At 49.1% G+C, this 11,506-nt stretch overlaps 1 protein-coding gene across 3 annotated transcripts in view; it reads left to right on the forward strand.

Annotated features, from left to right (window-relative positions):
- The window catches only part of ADCK1 (aarF domain containing kinase 1), a 105,241-nt gene extending 94,036 nt beyond the window's left edge, over nucleotides 1-11,205 (forward strand). For all 3 annotated transcript variants that reach the window (XM_006925489.3, XM_025042109.1, XM_015599564.2), the window contains 2 exons: nucleotides 3,838-4,031; nucleotides 5,369-11,205. In XM_006925489.3, the coding sequence (XP_006925551.1) occupies nucleotides 3,838-4,031; nucleotides 5,369-5,540 (366 nt within the window). In that variant the 3' untranslated portion in view covers nucleotides 5,541-11,205. The remainder of the gene's footprint in view (nucleotides 1-3,837; nucleotides 4,032-5,368) is intronic.
- Nucleotides 11,206-11,506: the final 301 nt, after the last annotated feature.

Consider the following 11,506-nt stretch of genomic DNA (forward strand, 5'->3'; position numbering starts at 1 on the left):
AACAGCTGAATGGAATAATTGCAGGCTGTAGGTAGAAGGGAGGAAACAGCTTGTGGTGGGGGTGCTATAGATCGGGGGCTCAGAGCAGAGCTTGCTGAGAAGTTGACATTTAAGCTGAGGTGTTTTAAGAGTTTGGTGTGGTCTGGAGTGTCGTGAGGTAGATGGTAGAATCAGAAGAATTTGGAGCACCAGGCAGAGAGAGCCTTACACAGGGCCCATAAGCCATGGGAAGAAATTTGGGTTAATTCTCAGCATAAAGCAAAGCTTTTGGCAGGTTTTAAGCAGGAGAAGGACATGCTCAGACTTGCTGTTTTAAGTATCTGTCTGGAGTGGGGCAAGTGAGCACTGGGGTGATTAGTTAGGAGGCTAGGGCAGGACTCCAGGTGCAGAGATGCTGGGGGCTCAGACTATGCTAATGGCCATGGAGGTGGAGAGAAGCAGATGAAACCAAGATGCATTTTGGGCTTAAGACTGAGAGGCCTTTCTGTTGGCTTGGATGTAGAGAGGAGGGAAAGTTGCATCATAGCTTTTTGGGGTGAGTTACAGAATGGGGGGTGGTGTTACTTCCTGACATAGGGGAGACTTTGGGAGGACATATTTGGGCTGGGGGTAGCAATAGTTCTCTTAAGTATTCAGATAGAGGTGTCATGGGCAGTTAAGCCTGGAGCTCAAAGAGATGTAAGCTTGAGCATCAGTTTGGGAGTCCTCAGCATATAGCCGGTATTTAAAGCCACAGGGTTCGACAGGATCACATGACACACAGTAGATACTCAGCAAATGATATCTGTTTTTATTAACTAAGGTAGAACTTTATTTTCACATTCTTATTCATTCATAAAGACCCAGCATAAATGCTACCGTCTTAGTCTGCTTGGGTTGCCATAACAGAATACCACCGACTAGGTATCTTATGTAACAGAAATGTATTTTCTCACAGTTCTGGAAGCTGGAAGTCCAAGATCAAGTTATCAACAGGGTTAGTTTCTGGTGAGCCCTCTCTTCCTGGCTTGCAGATGGCTGCCTGCTCTCTTCGTCCTGACTCGGCCTTTCTTCTGTGTGTATGCACTCCTGGTATCTCTTCTTGTAAGGACATCAGTCCTATCAGATTAGGGCCCCACCCTTATGCATTCACTTAACTTTAATCATCTCCTTAAAGAGCCTGTCTCCAAATAGTCATGTTGAGTTTAGAATTTCAACATAGGGGTTTGAGGGGCTGGGCACAATTTAGTCCATCGTTCCAGCCCAGGAAGTCTTGCCTCCTACCTTTGCCAAAAGTGGTCCTTGAATATTTGTATCACTCATGGGCAAGCACCTTATACTCCCTCTCAGAGTTAATTATTTGCATACTTATATGAACTCTGTAGTTGGTGAGTATCTGGAGGGCAGGGGTCCTGTCTTGTACATCTTTTTATAAGGTCCTTGCAGTTCTGGGACCAGGTCTAGTAGAGAGGCGTTTGTGTAGGTTCTGGAGACATGGATTCCATTTGCGCGCTTTGTACAGAAACCCAGATAGAGAATAAACATAGCCACTCTAGGCCAGCTCAGCCTCTGAGATGTAAGGGCTCAGTTTTCTGAGTCCTAGTCTTACTGAGAATTGGGGGAACCTTTAAGATTATATTAAGGAGATTTTCTCCCAACCCAAAGTGTCTTAAACAATTAAGAATTTGTTCTCTCCATAACAAGGAGCCTGAGGTGCGTGGGTCCGGGTTGGTTAATTGAGCAGATCGGCAGACTCAGAGCTCTCTGCTGACTCCTGTGCTCTCCTCTTGGCTTTCCTTTCAGGATTCCAAGGTGAGAGTGGCAGTTCCAAGCTTTACATCTTTATTCCGTGGTGTCCAGAGATGGGAGGAAGGGCAATTTTTTCTTCTTAAGAGCAAGAAAACCTTTTCCAGAGGTCCCCTAGCAGATACCTCCTTGTGTCTCATTGGCCAGACTTGTGTCACATGTCCATGCCTAAACCAGTCACTTGGCAGGGGCATTGACCTCAGAGCCAGCGTTGGCTGAGGCCTGTAAAGATGCCCCCACACCAAGGGCTTCACCTCCCTGAAGAGCACAGTTCCAAGAGGTCAAGTGAACAAAAATGGGGTTCTTTTAACAAAGGATAGTGGGAGGTTGACTGTTGGATAGGCACCCAGTGGGGTCCACTGCAGACATCACCATCAGGATTATCCAAGCTTTATGGCTGTGCCGCTTTGAGAGATGCCCCCATGAGGTAGCCTGGGTGGGCGCAGGTGCTTTCTGTTTGGGCTCAGAGGGCTGTTCCAGGCTAGTCCCGACCTTGCTGAGAGAGGGGGGTCTCTAGGGTGAGCAGGGCCTTGATCAGGCCTTACCACTCAAGCAGGGTGACCTGCAGCTGTGGTGGGAGGCTGCAGGGAGGCAGACAGCCTCTTGGTGTCTGGCTTCATGCTGAGATGTTCCAGTCTGATAGCTTCTGCCTGAGGGACATTTCAAGTTTCACAGCAACTCAGTTATCAGCGAAGCACATGTGTTCCTGAAAGGGCAGAGAGTTCTGCTAATGCTGCAGAAGCGGCCAGGCGGCGAAGCCTTTGGCAGCACTGCTGGATCCCTCATGACTTCGGTTGGCACCAAGCACCCCTGCATGCCTTATCTCTGCTGGCCCTCTTGGTACTGCTGGGAGGTGGGCACAGAGGGTATTAGCATTCCCAGTTTTTAGCTGAGGACGCTGGCTCGGGAAAGATGAAAGGACTTGCCCAGGCTCACATAGTCCACTGTGCGGTGAGCAGTATAGCCTGTGGTGAGGGCGTGGGCTTGGGAGCTGGACGGCCTGAGTTTTAATCCCGACTCACTCACTAGCTGTGCACCTTGGGCAAGTTAATTTCTCAGCGCCTCAATTTCCTCCTCTCAAATGGGTGTAATACGCTTGCCTGATCAGGTTGTTGTGAGAATTAAATAACTTAATACTCGCAAGCAAGCATTTTCGTAATGCCTCGCTCATGTGGTGAATGCCCAGTATGTGTTGGCTGTTGTCATTGTCATCACCATTGTTTTTCTGGAGACTGAGAAGGGATCAGAGCCTCACTGGGGGCTGTTATCTGCTCAGAGCCACGCAGAGCCCAGGGATGGGGAAGTGTGTGGGAAGCCAGACCCCAGAATTATACACCAGGATGGGCCCTGCTCTGGGGCATCAGGACCGTGGGCCCTGGATGGGCTGAGACTGGCTCCAGCATGGAGGACAGTGAGAGGCAGTGGCTTCTAGGGCCTCTGGTGAGGAGTCAGGTAGGGTATGGGCAGGACTTTGGAGCTGGGTTGTGGTTGGGAACTCAGACCTGTGAACTGCACCAGCCTGGGCTTGGCTGAGGAGATGGGGGATATGACTCAGCCGCTATCAGCTTTCAGGGCTCCTTCAAGCCTGGCCTCAAACTGGTGGCCAGTGAAGAAGCCTTGGAGAATAATGCAGAGTTGGACCTCTGGGCTGAGAGGCTAGCAAACTCTAGCCTCATCAAATGGTTGTTGGGGAGTTAGATTTCCTGTTCCAGTCAGTATTGGTTTGGGGACTTGGGGGATGGGTATTGGTGATCTTGGCCATGGGGAGCCAGAGACGGCGGAGGCAGCAGAAGTAGGCCTGAGCCCTGTGGATGCGCTGCTGTTGTGCTTGGGCAGGTGTTGGGGTGAGAAATCCCATCTAGGTTTGTTGGGCTACAAAGCTTCTTGTGCTGAGCTTCCCTTTGGGGAAGGTTCCCAGTGGAAGGTCCTAAGCCAGCGGTGCTGGAACTCCCTCCTGGAGCTTACTTGCAGCCCCTAAGGTCACAGGCTGCTCAGACACCAGCCACCCATCTTCTCATCCCAACTGTTTTCGTCTCCCTGTTGCATCCTCAGGACTCAGAGATCCGCAACAATGCGGCTAACTACCTCCCCCAGATCAGCCAGCTCCTCAACCACGTGCCACGCCAGATGCTGCTCATCTTCAAGACCAACGACCTGCTGCGTGGCATCGAGGCTGCCCTGGGCACGCGCGCCAGCTCCAGCTCCTTCCTCAACATGTCGCGTTGCTGCATCCGAGCGCTGGCCGAGTGAGTGTGGGCTCCCGCCCTTCCTCCTCTTTACCTCCCTCGCCGGCCTCAGGGGTCTGCACGCCTCCACGTTCTCCTACTGGTCCCTAGGGCCCTGCCTGAGGTCCCAAGCCCCAGGTCTCCCTGGAAGGAAGTTAGGGGCAGGAACAGCTCCAGCAAACTGGCTGATGCCTCAGGGCAGTGTTGTGGGTGGTCTGAGAGCCACTTGCATGGTTAAGATGGTGGATTCTAGGACCTCACCCTCCCAGTCCAGCTTTCCAGGTGATCCTTACCCTCAGTAAAGTGACATTGTTTTCTGAAAGTCTCAGTCCCATCCAGGTGTCCCCTGGGCTTGGGATTAGGACGCCCTGATGCACTTCTTACTTCTCTATGGTCCTGAGACCTGTCTCCCCAGGATTGGCCAAGCAGTGAGGCCAGCGTTTTCAGGAAAGTGTCTCAGGTATGGCCGGGACCTGGGAAAGTGTTGCCAGCAGATTCTAGGCACTCTCGGGATCTCAGATCTCCTAAGATGCCTCATCACCCTTAGGGAAGGGTGCTTCCTCAGTGAGGTAGTGATAGAGAAATGAAGGTTCTAGGCCCTTCTACCTCAGGGTGGCAAATGCATGGAAAGCCTATGCTGTGGCTGAATGTTTTCACCCAAGAGGGGAGGCCTAGGCTGTGGTCCACATCCAGCCCATCCACCCAGGCCGGGAATGGGTCATTCTGTCCAACTATCTGGTGAAGGGAGAGTTGACCACATAGATCACCTGCTATCAAACATCAAATTATATTAGAGCAAAATAGACTGCACAGGGAAAGGGCTGAACATGATTTATTATTTCTCTGAGGGTTCAGAGAATGAAGTCTTGAATAGGTCATCATCATAAGCACCAATTTTCATCATGTCCTTTTGTTGGTGCAGAGGGATTGAGCTGGGCTGCATCCACAATAGCCTCAGCATCCTAGGATCACCTGAGCAGGTTTCCAGGTGACTCTTACCTTGGGAAAGTTTGGGAAAGCTTTTATATTTGAGTTTGGGGGATTCTGGTTTGATAAATAGTAACTCTACTTTTGGGAAAATAGAAGCATTGGAATGTTGTCCTCAGTGGGCCCACCAGGTTTGATGCCCTGTGAAACAACTGCTCTGGCTTACCCTATTTATCTGGAAAGCTCCTTGGAGTAGTTGAGTTCCTCTGGTTCCTGAGTGGGCAGTGGTATGATCGCAGAACCAGGAGTCATCCCTGGGGCGGGGAGCTGGCGAGTTGGCAGAGCTTTCATCTTCCATTTTCCTAAATGATCCCGTGTGTTTCTTGCCTGTTTATCTTTTGTTCTTCCCTTTCTTCTTGCCTCTCCTGCAGGCACAAGAAGAAGAATGCCTGTTCGTCCTTCAGAAGGACCCAGATCTCTTTCAGTGAGGCCTTCAGCTTATGGCAGATCGACCTTCATGAACTCATTCTGCGTATGAAGGGGTTAAGGCTGGCCAGCTGGGTCTTGGCCCTGCTTTGCTGGCTGTTGCCTGCTCCACGCTGAGTGGACTTGCTGTCCCCTGCCCATTTTCTGTGTGACTCTATGGCAGGCAAGGGTTTTTTTTCACTCACTCTTTAGTCATGTCTCCACATTGTGGCCTGGAGCCCCCCAGTCGCTGTCCATGGTCCCATTATACTCCTCCTCTAGAATTCCTCTCCCACATGGTAGCCCTTGTCTCGGGACCTCATACTGAGCCATGCGACATGTTTTTCTGCTTATCCAGGGAGATGGCACACAGTCTGCTTCCCCACTCCCAACGTGTGCCACTGGGTTGGGTGTCCCCCACCGCTTCCGTTAGCCCTTCCTTTGTCAGGATGGACCATGAATCGCACCGAGGGCACATCTAACTTGTAGGAGGCTTGATTTTGTTGGAGGGGAGTGTGGTCTCTGAGCTCGCTGGAGAGCAGGTGCCCTTACCTTGTGCTGTCGTCGGTCCCCGGAGGTGTCGCACCTTAGTGAGTGGCTTGGCCTCCGAGGCAGGCTGCGTTGCAGCCGTGAGTTCACCGCTATCATGGGGACCCCTTTGGTATTTTATGTGCTGTGTTTCAATAAAAACTTTTTCAGGGTTGCAGGGCAGGGCTTGGCTGGTGGGATTTTTATTCAAGTTTGGGTGCGAATCTACTTTGGCCATTAGGCGGGAGTGGACCTGGATGCCACATGCCATTGTGGTCTGCTCGGCTTCTTGCTCCTGTATTCCTCCAGCCTGCCACTGTGGGGCTACTTCCTGCTTCTTGTAGGTTTCTCTCACCTTCCAAGACTGACACCGTGGTCGAAGTTGTTCAGAAGCCCAAGACCAGGAACTCAGAGACTCAGCTGAAACCTCAGACTTTGGTTCCCCTGGTTTCTCACCTCATTCCCTGTGACCTGGTACCTGCCTTGTTCTACTAATTGTTTCCTGACTTAGCCCTTTGTTTTTATCATTCGGCGCCCACAGTCCTGTAGCCTGGGGTCCAAACTTCACTCACCATGGCTAGGGTTCCACTCTGAAACCTCCTTGTCATCTGTCTGGACTCTATGCTTCACCTGTTGCCTGCTGCCAGCCTGCTCTTCCCCCAGCTCTATCCCCTGCTCCTGTTTCTAGGACATCTCAAACTCCTGCTTTAACTTCTGTGTTTGTATGGTCTCCAGGTGCTACTGGGTTGGATGTCTCAACACTTCCTTTGTCAAGATGAACCATAGAACAATTTGAGGGCGCATCTAGCTTGTGGGATGGTTGCATTTGTTGGGGAGGTGCATGGTCTCTGAGCTGGCTGGAGAGCAGGTTCCTTCTTGCCATGTTACTCCCCGGAGGTGTCGCACCCCGGATGTGGCAGGTCCTGGCTCTCATTGAGCACCCTTGCTCACAGACAGTAATTGTATTCGGGTCTCTCTGCTCTTACTTTACCCAACTCATGTGGCAGAAAGCCCCTGAATTCGAGTCTCTTTTTCTATTCTTTTTATTCATAATACAGCAAACAGATTTTCTACTGACCGGAGAAGATTCACAATCCCTTTATTTCCTGAAAAAATTAATTGTTCTTAGTGACCAGTTGGATACACCTAGGGACCTGAGAGAATAATTTGCAAGATCTGTTATTAATCATGAGGACGCATGCTGCATATTATATTTTTATGGTGTCTTTTATAGCCACTGAAGTAAATATAAATGTCCTTTTTGTTCAGAGTAATGGTGACTTGCTTTTCACTTTTGGTTTAATGGTTGGCTTCCTGCTGGCCTGTGATGTAAAACATCAGCATGTTGCCAGTGGGCCTAGCACCCGAGCAACACCCGAATCCAGGAAGAGTACAGAGGCTGGAAGGGTTTGGGGTACAGGGCAGTGAAAATAGGAAGAGAATAGGCCGATGATTATTGAGTGCCCGACACGTGTAAGAGAATATGCTCGGCTCTTTGTAACTAAGTTACATCATTGAATTATCCCATCAGCTCCATGAGGGAAAGGGGTCATTAGCCTCATCATAAAGAGATGGGAACTGAGGTTCAGAGAGTTTTCGAAATTTGCCTGACGTCACACAGCTGCTGAGTGATAGAGAGGGACCATGCTTGCTTTCTTATTCCACAGTACCATGGATATGGATCACACTTGTTCTTGGGCCTCCATGTGTGCCTGAATTGGGTCTTAAACACCCTGATTGCAGAGGAAATTGGATTTTCAGTGGAGTTGGGCAAGTGAATAGGTAAAGGAGACAAAAAGTCCTGGAAAATGCAGACTGAGTTCAGCATGTACCCAGGGCCTGCGGTGGGTGGACCTGGGCTGCTATGCTCTGTGACGCAGTTCTGACATTGACCACCTGGCCTTAGTGCACACTCCACAGGCTTACGGGCACAGTTCCCCACAAGACTGCCCTAACTTCAGACACTAGCTGCAGGTTCGGGGGTGCCCAGGCCACCTGCAGTTCTGACTGACAAATTTGGGGGCTCCCCCAACCCCCTCAGATTCAATAATTTGCTAGAATGACTCAGAACTCAGGAAATTACTATATTTGTGATTATAATTGAATTATAAAGGTTACAAATCAGGACCAGCCAAATGAAGAGATGCATACGGCGAGGTCTAGGAGGGTCCCGAATGCAGAGCTTTTGTGTCTTCTCCCGTGGAATGACAAAGTGTCTCCCTCTTAGCCTATCAGTGAGTTCACTGAGCTTCAGCGTTCAGAGTTTTTGTCAGGGTTTCATTACACAGGCAGGATTGACTAAATCACTGATCACATGATTGAACTTAATCTGCTCTCCCTCTCCCCTCCCCAGAGAGATGGGACTGGTATTGCCCCATCCTAAGCCATCTAGTACAAACTCAGGTGTGATCCAAGGGGCACACCATGAATATCAGAGATCCTCCTGTCACTGAAAAATTTCAAGGAGTTAGAGGTTCTCTCCCAGGAACCAGAGGCAAAGACCAGGCAAAATCTTTATCACATAACAATCACTCTGGTGTCTTCTTGTCCTTTGCACTTGGCCTGAGGTGCATCTTTATTGACTGACTGCTGGCCTGTGTGCCTTCTGCTTAGCCTGGGTGGAGCCATCTTTGGAGCCCAGAGCTGTAGGAGGAGATCTCTCCTAGTGTCTATTCTGCAGTTCAGAGAGAGCTTGCATGAGTTTCCATGTGGGACCTTCACCCTGCTCCCTTCTCTGTCCTGTGGAGCTTGCCATGAACTGATTTGGGTTTGGTGCTTTGCAATAAAATCCTGTGACTTTTTTTCCTCCCAGCAGTGACAATGTGTCAGGAAGACACCACCAGCTTACTTTGAAGAGTGTTTTCTCTTTTAACACTTGGATACTCAATGAATTTAGGTGTTGGCTTCTTTGATTTGGGCAACATGGCTGTTTTTCCTCCCTTTTCTCAGGTGGAGGAGAGAGGAATTCCAACTCTGTGGCCCATTTGATAGAGAGCCCCTCAGATATGTGCCCAGCTTAGAGTAAGGGCAGATGCCCTGGCTTTTAGTTAAGTGCTCAATAAACAGGTCGATACTTAGAATCTCAGAATACTTTACTTTCATGGATGTTGAAATCGGTGTATTAAAAAAGCTATATATGTCACTCATCCTCTACAAGAGGTGCTGCCTTGTTTGATTATTAATTTCCTCAAGCTCCAAGCCCACTCTCAGGATCAGAGACGGCCACTTTTAGCATTACAGGCTGCCCAGGCCCCTCCTGCCACAGCTGCAGGGCTCTGAGAATGTGAACATCCAATGACATCTCAGAAAACAAAAGTGGCTCCAGGAGGCACCTAAGCAAATCCTCAGGGGTGGGACTTGTTGAGAGGCATAGAATTACTCTCAGTGGAAGCCAGTGTGAGAGGAGTTCCATGGAGCCATGCGGAATGATACTTGGGGCTTAAGTGGTCTCAAGCTATGGCCCTAAGGAGCTAGGGTCTCTGTTGGGAACTGATGATTGGGTGATTCTAAACAGATAGGAGAACAAAACCAGAGAGTGGTGTGTTCCTTGCAGCCTGGCCTGTGGGAGTGGTGAAGTCTGTTGGGCTGGACCAGGAGGGTCTATATTTAACAGGAGGACTTGAATGCCAGGCTCCCTGGTGCCACTGCTACAGATAGCTGGCCGAAGGGGAACTACCTGCAGGAGGCTTGGTCCCCTAAGCCTTAGTCTGGAAACATTTTGGTAAAAGCTCTCACCTCCTTTCCTTCCTCTTCCCTCCCTCCTTCTTGTGAAGCTACACAGACTGGCTTGGTTTTCTCTCTTTTTCCAAAGGAAGTATGAGATCGGCCCTCAGCAGAGTAAATATTAAAACTTGGGCTGTAGCGGCAATGTCCATTTTCCTGTGGTGAGTGCCTTTTGGATTGGTTTTGCTGGAGGCTGCCTCAGCCCCTGCCAACAGCTAGCTTCCCTCCTTCGCCAGGTCGCTGTGCCCCTGGATCGCACAACCCAGGGCAGAAAGTGCTCTTTCTGCTCAGTTCTGCTTTGGACTTAATAGTTGCATAGTTCCTCTGATGTTCCTTCTTCTTTTGCTCTCTCTTGGGTGTGAGAGGAGTGCCAGGCCGGTGAAGTGATGGCTATTAAGCTGTCGACTGCCGCCATTCCAGCTCCCATTTCCTTGCCTCTCCCCGCAGTTTCATCCTAGAGCAGCGCTTCCTAAACTTTCATGTATAAAGGAATAACCTGAGCTCTCGTTCAAGTACAGATTCTGACTCAGTGGGTCAAGGTAGGGCTGAGATTCTGCATTTCCCAGGGGATGTCGATGCTGCTGGTTCGTGGACCACACTTTGAGTTGCAAGGATCTAGATCACCGGTTCTGAAGGCATGATACTGAGACTGGCAGCATCAGTGTAACCTGGGAGCTTGTTAGAGATGCAGATTCTCAGACCCCACTCTAGACCTGCTGAATCAGAAACTCTGGAGCGGGCGCCCCAATCTGATTTAATAAGCCCGTCAGGGGATACTGATGCACACGCTCATGGTTGAAATCTCTGGTCTGCAGTTCTTAACCCTCCCTGTACATCAGGATCACCAGGAGAGCTTCAAATGCCCAAGATTCTAATTTACAGTAGCTCCTCCCCCCTTATTTGTGGTTTCACTTTCTGAGGTCACCCACAGTCAACCATGGTCTGAAAATATCAAATGGAAAGTTCCAGAAATAAACAATTCATAAGTTTTACATTTTGCCATTCTGAGTAGCGTGATGAAACTTAGTGCCATCCATTCCGCCCTGCCCACGATGTGAATCATGCCTCGTTCCAGCATATCCATGCTGTATCCACTACCTGCCCTTAGTCGCTTAGTAGCATTCTCTGTTGAGCAGGCCACATTTGCATAACTTTTATTACAACATGTTGTTATAATTGTTCTATTTTACTGTTATTGTTATTAATCTCTTACTGTGCCTAATTTATAAATTAACTTTATCCTAGGTATGTATGTATAGGAGAAAACATGATATTTGTAGGGATTGGTGCTCTCTGTGGTTTTAGGCATCCACTGGGGGTCTTGGAATGTAAAGGGGAACTACTACTGTAATTGGTTTGAATGAGGGCCAGCAATTTTAAAACATTGTTTTAGTTGATCCGATCAAGTATACCACATTACCCTCGGTCATCGTGTCTCCTTAGTCTCCTTTGCTCTATGACAGTTCCTCAGACTCCCCTTGTTTTTCATGACACTGAAAGACCCTGACCTTGAAAGACCATGACCTTTGGAAGAATACTGGTCAGATACTTTATAGAATGTGTCTGAATTTTGATTTGTCTGATGTTTCCTTGTGATTAGACTGGGGTTATGGGTTTGGGGAAGTATAACCACAGAGGTGAAGTGTTCCTCATATCACGTCATATTTGGAAAAACATGACACAGACATGACTTACTTTTTGTTTCTTCAAGCTTCCAGCAGGATTGGGATCCTTGCTTTTGGCTCACATACCTTTAAGTTGTCTTTTGGAGAAGGAAGAAATGTAGTTTATGAATTCTTCCATATGTGGGCTTAGGCATAGCCTCTTTGTCAAGTAGCCTGGCTATTCCCAAA

This window comes from Pteropus alecto, unplaced genomic scaffold (genome assembly GCF_000325575.1).
Source record: "Pteropus alecto unplaced genomic scaffold, ASM32557v1 scaffold8, whole genome shotgun sequence".
Classification (NCBI taxonomy): Eukaryota; Metazoa; Chordata; class Mammalia; order Chiroptera; family Pteropodidae; genus Pteropus; species Pteropus alecto.